This window comes from Onychostruthus taczanowskii, unplaced genomic scaffold (assembly GCF_017590055.1).
Source record: "Onychostruthus taczanowskii isolate IOZ18803 unplaced genomic scaffold, ASM1759005v1 scaffold56, whole genome shotgun sequence".
Taxonomy (NCBI): domain Eukaryota; kingdom Metazoa; phylum Chordata; class Aves; order Passeriformes; family Passeridae; genus Onychostruthus; species Onychostruthus taczanowskii.
This window is the reverse complement of record NW_024503235.1, coordinates 5,348,131-5,362,743: the sequence shown is the minus strand read 5'-3', so window position 1 is coordinate 5,362,743 and position 14,613 is coordinate 5,348,131. Positions and strand designations below refer to the sequence as shown.

Below are 14,613 nucleotides of genomic sequence, written 5' to 3'. Positions count from 1 at the left end.
CAGGTCTGGCTCTGTCCATCCAGGCTGGGCTCTGTCCATCCAGGCCCGCTCTGTCCATCCAGGTCTGGCTCTGTCCATCCAGGCTGGGCTCTGTCCATCCAGGCCCGCTCTGTCCATCCAGGTCTGGCTCTGTCCATCCAGGCTGGGCTCTGTCCATCCAGGCCCGCTCTGTCCATCCAGGTCTGGCTCTGTCCATCCAGGCTGGGCTCTGTCCATCCAGGCCCGCTCTGTCCATCCAGGTCTGGCTCTGTCCATCCAGGCTGGGCTCTGTCCATCCAGGCCCGCTCTGTCCATCCAGGTCTGGCTCTGTCCATCCAGGCTGGGCTCTGTCCATCCAGGCCCGCTCTGTCCATCCAGGTCTGGCTCTGTCCATCCAGGCTGGGCTCTGTCCATCCAGGCCCGCTCTGTCCATCCAGGTCTGGCTCTGTCCATCCAGGCTGGGCTCTGTCCATCCAGGCCCGCTCTGTCCATCCAGGTCTGGCTCTGTCCATCCAGGCTGGGCTCTGTCCATCCAGGCCCGCTCTGTCCATCCAGGTCTGGCTCTGTCCATCCAGGCTGGGCTCTGTCCATCCAGGCCCGCTCTGTCCATCCAGGTCTGGCTCTGTCCATCCAGGCTGGGCTCTGTCCATCCAGGCCCGCTCTGTCCATCCAGGTCTGGCTCTGTCCATCCAGGCTGGGCTCTGTCCATCCAGGCCCGCTCTGTCCATCCAGGTCTGGCTCTGTCCATCCAGGCTGGGCTCTGTCCATCCAGGCCCGCTCTGTCCATCCAGGTCTGGCTCTGTCCATCCAGGCTGGGCTCTGTCCATCCAGGCCCGCTCTGTCCATCCAGGTCTATCTCTCCTCCCCTCTGCTCCCTGGTTCCAGGGATTTATTTCCCCTTAATCCGGATCATTTCCCGATCTGGGTCACGGCTCTGTGTCCCTTGTGCCCAGGCCATGGGGGGTGTCCAGGCACAGGGGGTGACAGCAGGGTGACCCCCAGGTACCCCAGGGAGGGGTGTGGATCCATCCAGCCCCCACTGCCTGGCTCCAGGAGCCCCAGGACTGCCCAGAACTCAGGGCAGCAGAGCAATGATGCCCCTCCCTCAGTTGCCTGCTGGTTCCTGGGGTGGGAATTAGGAACAAAACCCTTTTTTGGTTCTTTAATGAAGCAGGACTCAGTAAGGCTCAGGACTGCTGTCACAGATCAGCCCCCAGGGTCTCTCTCCTCTGGCACATAGGTGTAGATCCAAATAAACCCATAAATCCTTGGGATTATAACAGGCTCTAATTAAACCTTAAATCTGTGGGGCAGCCCCTCCCCAGCCAGGGGAAGAGGAAGGGGCTCAGCCTTGGCACGAGGAATGCCCAGGGTCCCTCCTGGCAGTAAAAAAACCCCCTAAAATAATAAAATAAATAATAAAGAAATAATAAAATAAAATAATAAATAATAAAATAAATAAAAGTAAATAAAGTAATAAAACTAAATAAAATCTTTAAAAAGTAAGTAAAATAACCCTCCTGTGCCTTCAGCCCTGCCTGCCCCTCTCCAGGGAGGGCTTTGTCTGCCTGGAGCTGCTCATCCGTCGGGATCTGGAGATGGATCTGCCCGGGTCTGACCAGCACCTCCCTGAGGGCTGCTGCCACTCATCCACTGAGGGCAGGAACCAAGGGACACCCCAGGGGACCAGGGACACCTCCAGGGACAGCCCCAGGGCTGCAGCAGCCATTCCCATGGGATCCTGCCTGCCATTCCCCATGGGGTCAGGGGAAGGATGGGAGGGGGATGTGGGCAGCTGCCAGGACCTGGAGAACCCTCCCTGGATTTGGGAGAGAGACTGGGGACAAGGATGGAGGGACACGACACAGGGAATGGCTCCCACTGCCAGAGGGCAGGGCTGGATGGGATCTTGGGAACTGGGAATTGTTCCCTGGCAGGCTGGGGAGGGGCTGGGCTGGAATTGCCAGAGCAGCTGTGGCTGCCCCTGGATCCCTGGCAGTGCCCAAGGCCAGGCTGGACACTGGGGCTGGGAGCACCTGGGACAGTGGGAGGTGTCCCTGCCATGGCAGGGGTGGCACTGGGTGGGATTTAAGGTCCCTTCCAACCCCAACCATTCCATGAGTTCAGTCATCCCACCAATGATTCCATCATTCCACCTCAATGATTTCCCTGATTATCTACAGGTGAGGACCTGGATTTAAAACTGGAGAACAGAAAAACAACCAGAGTGTCTCAGGCTGGAAATGGGGGTGTGTTCTGTTCCTGTCTGATGAGGCAGTTCTCTGCTGTTCTCTGGGCAGGTTTCTTTATCTCTCCCACAGCCAATCCTCCCTCCAGGAGATCTCTGCTGTCCATGGCCACTGAGTGTCCCTGCATGGCTGATCAAATTCCAGCATCCCACTGGGAGATGCTCCGCCCAGGGCAGGAGCCAAGCATTCCTACCTGGATACAATCTGAGCCTGGAACAGCACAGCAGCCTTTGCCCACTGCATTCCCAGAGGAGCAGCTTTCTCCTGCCCTGCATTCCCAGAGGAAGAGCAGGCCCATCCACAGCAGCCCTGGAGCTTCAGAGGAAAACTCCAGCCTTGTGCAGGATCCCTGCTCCAGCAGAAGCACAGCTGGCACTGCAGGAGGGCTGAGCCCCCCTGGGATGGGACTGTGCCACCGCCCTGACCCACAGGGCTCAGCGCCTGCTCTGACTCTGGCAGGGTTGGTTTGCACTACTGTATTTGTGTTTTCAGTTTTCCTAGTACAGAACTGTTATTCCTGCTCCCATATCTTTACCTGAGAGCCCTTAAATGTCAAAATTACAGTAATTCAGAGGAAAGGGCTTGCATTTTCCATTTCAGGGGAGGCTCCTGCCTTCCTCAGCAGACACCTGTCCAAACCAGGACACAGAGCAATGAACCCCAGGCACTGAGCTGTGTAAAAAAGCCATTTATTGCAGTTTTAACTGTATAAAAAAAAAACTCCTAAGGAAACAGGACATGGAATATACAGGCCACGTGTGGAACTGAACCAAAAGTTCTCAATTTCAAGGGATCTGGAGAAGGGTTTCGTTGTCAATGGCACAGCCAAAACAAAATTCCTTTCAATTCCAAGTTTTCCTGCCTCCCCAAAGAAAGGGGAGGTGGAAAAAGCTGCCCAGTGAGATGTGGAGGGGACAGCCTGCACTGGGGGGCTGTCACACTGAGCTGCTGTCACCTGCTCCACTGGGAGGGGAATCCATCCAACTCCTGCAGACCCAGCACCCTGAGGCACAGATCCCAGCAGCTCCTCGTGGGCCTCACTGGATCTCCCCCATGTAGAGCCTTTTGTCACTGGATGCAGAGAGAACTGAGGGGCAAGGAAAAAAAGGAATAAAGAAATTAAAACAGAATAGAAAAACTGAAATAGAATGCAAAAATTAAAACAGAAAATAAAAATTAGAACAGAATAAAAAATTAAAATAGAATATAAAAACTGCAATAGAATAAAAAATTTGAAATATAAAATCTGAAATAGAATACAAAAATTAAAATAGAATACGAAAACTGCAATAGAATTCAAAAATTAAAATATAAAAACTGCAATAGAATACCGAAATTAAAATATGGAAACCAAAATAGAATACAAAAACCAAAACAGAATATAAACCCACAACAGAATACAAAAATTAAAATAGAATATAAAAACTGCACTAGAATACAAAAATGCCCCCAGTGGTCTGAGACCCTCCTAAGGACACAGCCCACACTCCTCATTTTTTGAAGGCAGGTTTCAGTTGCTTCCCAAGCCAGCCATGAACAGAGCTGTGCCATCGAGCCCAGGCTGTGCTGGTGGCTGCCACCCCCTGTCCCCGAGCTGCTGGGCACGGCTGAGCTGGGAGGGGAAGGGGAGGTGGATGAACAGCCCTGCAAGGCTCCCGAGGTGGGGTTTCCATCCCGGGGAGGGCTGAGCTCCAGCCCGGGCTCTGCCAGCGCCCAGTGCCACTAGAGGGCACAGCTGGCCAGGGAAGTGTCCCCAGGACAGCAGGAACAGGGAGAAGCCAATGGTTCCCAGCTCCCAGCAGCCCTGAGCCACAGCCACGGGACCCCTGAGCTTGGGGAACATCCCCGAGACCATCAAACCCAAGTGCCAGCCTGGCAGCACCCCAGGGTCACCCCTGCCCACCAGTGCCACCTCCCCAGGTCCTCTGAACAACTCCAGGGAAGGGGACTCCACCAGCAGGGCTGGCAAGCTGGAAACAGGTCAGAAGGGCCAGATTCCGATGTCTTGGTGGAATTATAAAACCATCAAGGCTGGAAAAGCCCTCTGAGATCATGGAGTCCAACCTTTAACCCAGCCCTGCCCATGTTGCCTAGTGCCACATCCACAGGGCTGTTAAATCCCTTCAGGGACAGGGATCCACCCCTGCCCTGGGCAGCTGTGCCAGGGCTGGACAGCCCTTTCCATGGAGAATTCTTCCCAAAAATCCACCCTGAGCCTGCCCTGGCCCAGCCTGAGGCCGTTCCCTCTCCTCCTGTCCCTGTTCCCTGGAGAACAGCCCGATCCCCCGGCTGTCCCCTCCTGTCAGGAGTTGTGCAGAGCCACAAGGTCCCCCTGAGCCTCCTTTTCTCCAGGCTGAGCCCCTTCCCAGCTCCCTCAGCCCCTCCTGGGGCTCCAGACCCTTCTCCTCTTCAGGGAATTCACAAGAATGACCCAAAAGTCACCAACAGTGGTTTCATCCCTGTCCAGGAGAGCTCTGGGGGTTTCTGCACCAATTGCCAGCCCAGTGTTTCTCACCCTGCACAGCCTGGCTGCCCGTGCAGGTGAGAATCCTGCAGTGATTTATGGATTAACAACCCCAGGAGCTCCCAGCCAGCAGCTACATGACTCAAGGGGTTTTTAGAAGGAGTTTTTAAACTGTTATTTGAAGCCCAGTGATTGATGACCCAAGAGGAGCTGAGCACAGGACCCCACACCCAGAGAGGAGCTGGCTTTGCTCCTCCAGCACAGCCCCAGCCTACCCAGAGCTCCCTGTCCCTTGCCTTGCCTTTGGGGTTGACTGCTGGTGAGTTTTGGCTGCTGACCAGGCCAAGGTGAGCATTTCCATGGAAACACAGCACCCTGCAGTGCTGCCCAGCCCATGCTGGACCAGGAGATGGCAATGGAACCTGGTCCCAGCTTTAAATGGCTCTGAAAAGCCACCACGAGCTTTGCATCAGCCAGCTCTGAGTGTGGTGCCACCTCCAGAACAGGGCTCAAATCCCCTGCACCAAGAGCTTCCTTTGGGTGGGGTTTTGAGAAGGAATTGTTCCCTGGGAGGGGGAGGAGGGGCTGGGCTGGAATTGGCAGAGCAGCTGTGGCTGCCCCTGGATCCCTGGCAGTGCCCAAGGCCAGGCTGGACATTGGGGCTGGGAGCACCTGGGACAGTGGGAGGTGTCCCTGCCATGGCAGGGGTGGGATGGGATGCGATTTAAGGCCCCTTCCAAACCATTCTGGGATTGTGATTTTGTGATTCTCTGATTGGCTTCCTACAGCAGTTAGGACCCCCCAGGCTCCCAGGTGATCCATGTCCTCATGGAATCACCATGCATGGTGACACCCCTGGCATCCCAGCTATTCCAAACCCATTCCTCATGGCCCCTGGGCAGTGGCAGCCACCCCCAGCTCACAGCAAGAGCCACCCTGGTGCCCTCTGGGTGTCCCCAGCCCAGTCCCAGAGTCCCCGTGCTCAGCCCAGGTTGCCCCCACCCAACTGCAGATGAGCAAACAAGGCTCTGCCACCCCTAAATCTGATAATTGGACTCTGAGCCACTCTGGCAATCTTGGGGCCTCTTCCCAGAGGATCAGCAGCTCAGTGAGCCCTGGAGCTGCTGCCCTGGGAGGTGGGGAGCACTTACTGATGGGTTCCTCAGGGTGGAAGGCCAGCTCATTGACAGAGCCAGCATGGCCAGGCAGCTTGTACAGGATCCTCCTGGAGGTGGTGTCCCACACGTACACAAACCTGCAACAGAGTCCTGGTGAGGACAGGCATGGGCCAGCAAAACACCTGTGCAACACCCCAGGTGGTTCTGCAGCTGGCTGGAATGATCTTTGTGAGGATAAACAGGAACTTCCCAGGAGAAAAATGCTGCTGACAGGCCCAGGAGAGCAGAGGCTGAGCAGGGAGGAGTCAAGAGTGGCAAAAACATCACTGCCAACAGTGCACCTCAGCCCTCAGGGCACAGAGATGGATTTGAAAGCTGTGAGACCAAAAAAAATCCTTGATAGTGCAGGGAAAGGGAGCAAATCAGCACTGGGAATGGGGAGGAGGGGTCTCACCCTCCCAAACACTCTGTGCACATCCAGGCATCCCCTTGGGCTGGCAGTGAGGAGCCCAGAGCCCCCCAGCCCCTGCTGCACTGCAGCCCCTCCCAGCCAGCACCTCTAAAGATGGATTTCTTCCTCCTGTGCCACGTGAGCCACTTGCCAGCATTTATTAAGGAGTGATGGGATCATGCTGAGCCCTTTGATCACCCTCTGCCAGGCCTCACCCACCCTGCCTGAGCCCCTACCTGCGCTGAGAAACCCCCAGGATCCTCCCCTGGGGGCACCAGGCACAGCTCAGCTCTCACACTTCTCTTAAAAACTGTCTCAGAGTGGGGGAAACCGAGCCCAAAATCCCTGAGTCTGCTGTGGGAAGCTCTGCTGGGAGCCCCAGGAGCTGCCAGAGCTCCAGCAGCACCTCAGAATGAACCAAGTGACCCAAACTCCAGGCACAGCTGCCCAGAGCAGGGCTCAGCCTGGCCACAGGGATCCAGGCAGGAATTCCTGCCCTCCCCCAGGGCAGGAGCTGCTTTCCCAAGACAGGAGCTGCTCTCTCCCAGGCAGGAATGCTCCCTCTCCACTCAGAGCCCAGCAGGGCTGCGGGCAGTCACAGCCCCAGCTCATGCTGGGACAGCTGCCCCACGAAATCTGGACAGGGAGAGCTCAAGTTCTGTCTCTGCTATCAGAAGCTCATTAATCTGGTGATTACTGCTGCTCCATGCCCTGGCCCCTGGCCTGCAGGAATTCCTGCCTCCCTGGCACTGGATTTGGGCCTGGATTTGCTCCAGGGGACATTGGTGTCCTTCACAGGGACCATCCTCCCTCTGCCCTTTCCACTCCTCAGCTCACTTCACAGAATCTTTCATTTACAAATCTGAGATGTGACAATTGATTTTTTTCTCCTTAATTAAAGGAGGAGTCATTAATGATCCCTGGAATCCCACCATGCAGGGATTTAACTGGGATTCATGCTCCTCATCTTCCAACCCCACACACAGACCCTGCTCTCAAAGACCCCCCCAAGCTTCTGCCAGGACACCCAGAGGTCCAAGCCAGTGGCAAAGATGTCCCTGTCACCTGCTGTGGGATCCTGTGGTGGGACAGGGCAGAGCCTCAGCCAGCTTTTGACAATAATAACCAGATTTTACAACAAGTCAGATGCTCCTCCACAGACCCCAGAGCAGCAGAAACACATCCCTGGTGAAACCAGGAAAACTTCCAGATTTTACAAGTCAGATGCTCCTCCACAGACCCCCAAAGCAGCAGAAACACATCCCTGGTGAAACCAGGAAAACTCCCCGAGGGCTGTTTGGGATTTCCCACCTCTACACACAACCCTGAGCCTTCAGATTCTGATCCAGGAACGCTGCAAATCCAGCAGGGGTTGCTGGGGACAGAGGAATGCAGGAGCAACTCACCTGTCAGCAGAGCCCCCTGCAATTTTGCTGCCATCTGGGGACCAGGAGCACCTCAGAAGGTTCTAAAACAAAAGAACATGCACAGACCTATTTAGTTTCCCCCTTCTCCTTGAACTCAAATCACCACGAGACTTTAACCAGCACCACTTTAATGATCTCCCTTGGAAGAGGAGATGGTAATTACAGATTTTATTTTATTGCTGGAAACAGCCTTGTTATTTTACACAAAGTAGATGGTAAGTGTAGAAAATACTTAATTTACAACTAATTACAAATGAACTGAGCAAAGAAATCTTGTTACTGAGGCTTTAATTGGAACCCACTTTGTGGATTCATATTTCTTTGAGTTCTTATTAAAGCCTTTCTGGCCTAAGCTTGAATTGAAAAAAACAATTTAGAGAACAGTTAATAGCAGAGGGAATTGAACAAGGAGTGGAGCACACTCACCTTTTCAAAATTATGGACATTTCCCTGGAAAATCTTCACACATCTCTCCTTGGGGGCGAAGGGCCTGACGTCCCAGATCCGAACTGCAACAGAAGCAGAGCCAGCAGCTGAGGGGGACAGGGACAGGCAGGCCTGGCAAAGCCCCCGTGCCCAGGACAGGCTCCCTGACCCCTCCCTTCCCAGAGGCCACGGGGAACCAGCAGCTTTCCCTGCAGAAGGCTTTGCTCTGGCACAAACAGCAGCAACCTGGAATTACAAAAACTTCCCAACCTCCTCCAAAATGGAGCCACCAGCTCCTCACAGGAGGCTTTTCCTCATCCTGACACATCCCATGGGCACAGCCCTGATGGGCTCAGCCTCACTGAGGGACAAGGAGACAGGCAGGGTGGCAGCTGGGCTGTCACTCCTGCTGAGGGGACACAGCCAAGCCACCTTGACACGAGCCAGGCCCAGAGTGCACAGATCCCCTGTGCCATGGCTCTTGTCCCCAGTGTCCTGCAGCAGGCTGGGCTGTCACTCCTGCTGAGGGGACAAACCTGTGCCACGGCTCTTGTCCCCAGGCCCTCCAGGATAACCTGTGCCATGGCTCTTGCCCCCAGTGTCCTGCAGGATCACCTGTGCCACAACTCTTGTCCCCAATGTCCTGCAGGATCATCTGTGCCACGACTCTTGTCCCCAGTGTCCTGCAGGAGCTGGGACAAACTCCCCTGAGGCAGCTGCTCTCCCCTCAAGGACCCAAACTCCTGGTTCAGCTCTGGAGCCAAGCTCCCTGCAGCCCACCCCAGCTCAGTGCTGTTGGCCCAGGATGAACAGCCAGAGGTGTCCCTGGAGGCTCAGCAGTGTACCTGTGTTGTCCATGGCGTTGGAGAGCAGGTAGGAGCCCTCAGAGCTGAGGCTCAGGCCCGTCACCGAGTCGGCGTGGCCCCGCATGGTGTAGGTGAGCTTGTTCTGCCGCAGGTCCCACACCTGGCACGGAAACACAGCCAGGAATGCTGGAGCTGCAGCTCCCACAGCACCCCACACAGGCTCTGATCAACCAGCTGTGGCTTCCAGCTGCTGGAGACTGATGGAGTTGTAGGAAAATGGGATTTGTGCCTTAGCTTTGTAACTGGATGTGTTCAAGCCCCAAGGAGTTCCACAGCAGCAGCCCCACACACGCAGGACACAGGGAATGGCTCCCACTGCCAGAGGGCCGTGTTCAAGCCCCAAGGAGTTCTACAGCAGCAGCCCCACACAGGGACACAGGGAATGGCTCCCACTGCCAGAGGGCAGGGCTGGATGGGATCTTGGGAACTGGGAATTGTTCCCTGGCAGGCTGGGGAGGGGCTGGGCTGGAATTGGCAGAGCAGCTGTGGCTGCCCCTGGATCCCTGGCAGTGCCCAAGGCCAGGCTGGACATTGGGGCTGGGAGCACCTGGGACAGGGGGAGGTGTCCCTGCCATGGCAGGGGTGCAGTGAGATGATGTTTCATCCTTTCCATCCAAACCACTCCATGATTCTAGGAAAACATGAGGCTGGAAGTTTATGGGTTTCTAGAAAGACAGAATTTGCCTTTTAGAACATTTCTAAGTGAATACATTCAACCTCCAAGGAGTTCAATGCCAGCAGCCCCAGGCCTGCAGAATTCCTCCTGAACTGGCCCCAGAATCCTCCAATTCCCTCTGGCACAGAGCAGGAGCTCCCCAATTCCCACAGAACACAGAAGGCTGTTCTTCCCAAAGAGGGGCAGTGGGAGCAGCTCTGGTGGCAGTGCCACATTGAGCTCTGGCTGTGACAGGCTGAGAAGAGCTCTGGTGGCAGTGCCACATTGAGCACTGGCTGTGACAGGATGGAGACAGCTCTGGCAGGCTGAGGGCAGTTTTGGTGGCAGTGCCACACCAAACTCTGGCTCTGATAGGCTGGGGACAGCTCTGGCAGGCTGATGACAGCTCTGGTGGCAGTGCCACATCAAGCACTGGCTGTGACAGGCTGGGGACAGGCTGGAGCAGGGGCTGATGACAGCTCTGGTGGCAGTGCCACACTGAGCACTGGCTGTGACAGGTTGGGGACAGCTCTGGCAGACTGAGGGCAGTTTTGGTGCCAGTGTCACACGGAGCACTGGCTGTGACAGGCTTGGGACAGGCTGAGGCCATGGGGACAGCTGAGCCCTGCAGCCCCCAGGGCAATCAGCTGAATGAAACGCTGAGCTCACTGTTAAATAAGAACTTTCCACACCATCAGGTGCCAGGGGAGCTGAAACTGGGGCAGAGGGCACAGAGGGGACGTGTCACCACGTTCTCCTCAGCTTACCTACACACATGGCTCTGTCCCAGGCTGCCAGCACAGCCAGCACTCCATGCTGGCTCTGGCAGGTGACAGCAGTGCTGGGACACCCGAATGCCACTCTGTCACTGCCAGGCTGTCACTGCTCCCTGTCACTTTACTGGCCCTGTACCACCAGCAGGGACAGACACAGCAGGCCCAGGGGGGTTGGGATGTAAAATTCAGCAGGCGGCACCCACAGCTGTCCTTGACCAACACAAGGTGTGACAGGAAGGAAAGGGACACAGGGTCCTACCTTGATGTCATTGTCGATGCCTCCAGAGATGATCTGGTCACTGGTGTCATTGAAGGTGACAGCCAGGACCTGGTAGGTGTTCTGGAATGTCTGGACAGCAGCTTTTTTCCTGATATCCCACAGCTGGAAAGAAACGTGGTACTTGTAAGAGGTGGGCACAGACATTTAACAATAAAAACACTGCAGAGATATTGGCAGAGACTCAGCCTGTTCTCCTGAAATCCCTTTGTAGGTCTCATAAAAAACATCAGATCTGGAGATCTTTATAAAAAACATTGAATCTGCTGTGTTTAGAGCACAGGAATGAATGGAGGGAAGAAGAGGCCAGCACAGATTTCAGGAGAGGGAAAAAGGAATCAGTACAGGAGATTACAGGAGAAAGAAAAAGGGGCCAGCCCAGATTTCAGGAATAGTTTTCACATGCTTTGCTAATCCAGAAAGAAACTCTGATTTCTAACCAGAAAGAATTCCTTGGGCACCCCCAGGGATGGGCACTCCAAACCTCCCTGGGCAGCCCCTGCCAAGGCTGATCCCCCTTTCCATGGGGAAATTCCTGCTGTGCCCACCCTGAGCCTGCCCTGGCCCAGCCTGAGGCCATTCCCTCTCCTCCTGTCCCTGTTCTCTGGGAGCAGAGTCCAACGCCCCCTGGCTGTCCCCTCCTGTCAGGAGTTGTGCAGATCCAGAGCAGCAGAAAAATCCCAGCTGAGCAGCTCAACCTCCCCCACCCCCCGAGAAGTCGAGTTTTGACTCCGAACTCAGAGCGATAATGCAACGAGTAAGAAAAAGCTGAAATCAGCCCAGCTAAATGGGAAGATCCTAAAACATTTCCACCTCTTTCCCCAGGTTTTGCCCAGGGCACACGCTGACCTTGACCGTGCCATCGTCGCTGCCGGTGCAGACGAGCTGGGGTCCCCTCCGGGCAGGGTAGCAGGAGTTGACAAAGGACGTGTGGCCCTTGAGCCTCTTGACCCTCTCGCCCGTCTCGCTGTCCCACACAGCCACGGTTTTGTCCGTGGATGCTGAGAAGAGCATGCTGCAGGCAACAAGCACAGTGAGGGCTCAGCTCCCTTCCCATCGCTCTTTCAGGAGTAACCAGGGGGAGAAGAACCTCCCCCTTTGGTGTTTTGGAGGAGCCTGAAACACTGACACTGGAACAGCTGCACAGACAAACTTCCCTTAATCCCTGCTAGAAATTGTTTTTCTGCCTCCTCAAGCAGCATCTGGGATGAGCACAGCCCAACAAAGCTCAGCAGCAATGGTGGAACAGCCTTGGAAATTAACCAGTTGTTGTCTCTCTTCCGCCCCAGTGACACCCAGGCACCCAACACAAACGTCCCTCTGGGCCCCAAAACTGCATCAATGGCACTGGGGGCTCACAGGTGCCCCCAGACCCTCTGCCCACACTACAAGGACCTGGTGTCCATGGACTGAGCAAGGGCAACAATCCCAGAATCACTGAGGTGAGAAAAGAGCTCCAAGGTCATCAAGTCCAAGCTGTGCCTGATCCCCAAGTTGTCTCCAGTCTAGAGCTCCGAGTGCCACATCCAGGAATTCCTGGGACACCCCCAGGGGTGGGTGAGCTGCAGGGAGCCCCTGCCCTCACCTGCCATCCGTGTTGTAGTGCAGCTCCATGACAGCCCCGCTGTGTCCCTTCAGGGTGGCAAAGTTGTCACAGTCCCCGTAGACGTTCCAGAGCACTGGGGGACACCAAGGGACAGGTGAGCACAGGAGAGGCACAGGAGCAGCCCGTGCTGTGCATGGAGCTGATCTCTGGGGTTTCAGCAAAGTGCAGGATGGACCATCCCCACTGCTGAGTCCAGCTGGGACAATTCCCAGCAGTGACAAAGCATCAGGTGAGCCCCAGGGCAGAGGAGCTTCAGGGATCTTGGTTAAGGTGAATTTACTAAGAAAAAAAATCTTTGCTTCAGCAAGCCTAAGCATTAAAAACTGCATTTCTGCAGAACTTGGAAGCCGTGTGACAGGGATACAGGGCTGTCACAGCTTGCACCAGTGGAAGACAGAGACTGCCACAGACACAGGAAAGTTTGATTTGCAGCCTTGGAAGGGGCTTGGATTGATGTGAAAATAAAAGATGCAGAAATTAAAAAGAAAAATCATAAACTTATGCTTCTGTAGTTATAAATACGAATATGCCTTAAGTGTCAAACTGTACTGATAAGATGGTGGAGGGTTTACAATGTAAGGGTGTAATTGTATAGAATAAGTTTAATGTTATAACAGAAGCATATGTGTGTACATGTCATAACAGCCTATTGGTTAAAAGCAACCACATTGCAGTAAAAGTAAAGGTGGCAGGTTAGAAAAGCCAAATGCACTCTGTGGTGACTGTACACAAGGTTAGAAAGTGAAATACTGCCTTGCAACAAAGAACTTGTGACTATCTTGAGCTACGGCCACTGCTTGCTGTCTCAAAATCCCACAACCTCTGGGGCAGATATTTATTTAAATAATAAAATTTCTTTTACCCAGTTTTACTCCCATCCCTTCAATTTATGTAACAATAACACCAGCAAGGCACATTTCCAGCACAACCAGGATGGCACCTCCCTGAGGAGCTGGGAAAAGCTTCCTGGGGAAACTCAGGTGAGGAAAGCCAGGTGAGGGCTGAGCTAAAACCCCTCAGCAGCAGGGCCTGAGCCCGGGGGACAGCAGGGGACATCAGTGCCACTCACAGATGAGCCTGTCGAAGCCAGCTGAGGCCAGGGTGTTGCCATTGGGATGGAACTTGCAGCAGTAAACCTCCCCCTCGTGTCCTGACAGCAGCATGATGGGGGCCTGCAGCGAGGAGCAGCGCGGGGGGCCCTGGGGACACAGGGGACACAGTCAGGGGACAAGGGACAAGGCCAGGGGATGGCCAGCCTGCCACCCCTGTTGTGCATCTTCACCTTCCCACAGCACATCCCACCAGAATTCCAGAACCCCAGCATTACTGAGGCTTGAAAAGAGCTCCAAGATCATCGAGTCCCAGCTGTGCCTGGTCCCCCTCTTGTCCCCAGCCCAGAGCTCTGAGTGCCACATCCAGGGATTCCTGGGACACCCCCAATCCCGCCTTGTCCCCAGCCCAGAGCTCTGACTGCCACATCCAGGAATTCCTGGGACACCTCCAGGGATGGGCACCAAACCCCCCCGGGCAGCCCCTGCCAAGGCCTGAGCACCCTTTCCATGCAGACATTTTCCCCCAATACGCAAAAATGGAATTTTAAGGACTTTCAGAGCTCCTTTTCTGTTGGTGTGAGGAGTTTGGAGCTGTGGGGGAACAGCTCCAAATGCTCCCTGCCAGAAGGGGCTGGGGCAGGGAAGCCCACTGCACGGACCCGCTCCAGCCCCATCGGAACCGAGGGGCCCAGACCCGCACGCAGCGCAGGAGGTGCCTCAGCAGTGCCCAGCTCCAACACCCTCATGGCCATTCCCTCCCACTGGAGCCACCCCCGGCCCTCTCCCCTCACCCCTCCATCCCACCCGGCTCTCCTCCCACGCTCCCCTCACGTTCCCCCGTTACCGCCTGCAGCAGAGCTCCGGCCGCAGGCTGCCCCCCTGCGCCGCCCGTGCCCGGCGCCCCCGGCAGGTCATGGCGGGGCCGCTTGGCGGGCACGGGGACGAGCGGGAGGTCGGGGCCGGGCGCGGGAGCGGCGCCGGGGCCAGGCCCGGGGCCCGGGACCTTCCGCTTCTGCTGCTCGATCATGGCGGGCGCCTGGCCCCGCCCCTCGCACCCCATTGGCTGTCGGCTCCATGCACGCCACGCTGATTGGTCGAGCGCCGTGGATGTCCCGCCCATCGACACCGTGCCGGCGCGCCGAGAGTACAGCGGAGAGATCGGCGCCTTCTGGCGCGCCTCGCTCTGATTGGGGGAGAGAGGGCGCTGGGTAGCATGGGTAACGCTAATTGGCTGTTGGCCGGCACACGGCAACAGCGCGCGCTGTGA

At 55.7% G+C, this 14,613-nt stretch overlaps 1 protein-coding gene across 1 annotated transcript; it reads right to left on the bottom strand.

The window, feature by feature from the left end:
• Positions 1-2,910: 2,910 nt before the first annotated feature.
• Positions 2,911-14,373, bottom strand: SNRNP40 (small nuclear ribonucleoprotein U5 subunit 40). Its single transcript, XM_041417693.1, has 10 exons — positions 14,191-14,373; positions 13,364-13,493; positions 12,274-12,367; positions 11,538-11,703; positions 10,671-10,793; positions 8,960-9,080; positions 8,115-8,197; positions 7,668-7,729; positions 5,844-5,947; positions 2,911-3,315 (listed from the first exon to the last, which is right to left on the bottom strand). The coding sequence occupies exons 1-10, from the start codon at positions 14,371-14,373 to the stop codon at positions 3,266-3,268; spliced, it is 1,116 nt and encodes a 371-aa protein (XP_041273627.1). The 3' UTR covers positions 2,911-3,265.
• Positions 14,374-14,613: the final 240 nt, after the last annotated feature.

What these genes read in the sequence shown, in the direction of transcription:
- SNRNP40 (XM_041417693.1), bottom strand. Translation starts at nt 14,373, where the DNA reads ATGATCGAGCAGCAGAAGCGGAAGGTCCCGGGCCCCGGGCCTGGCCCC. An exon ending in TGGCTTCGACAGGCTCATCT is followed by an intron (nt 12,368 to 13,363) that starts GTGAGTGGCACT and finishes GGTGTCCCCCAG; the next exon opens with TGCTCTGGAACGTCTACGGG. An exon ending in GCAGGGGGCTCTGCTGACAG is followed by an intron (nt 5,948 to 7,667) that starts GTGAGTTGCTCC and finishes ACTCTGTTGCAG; the next exon opens with GTTTGTGTACGTGTGGGACA.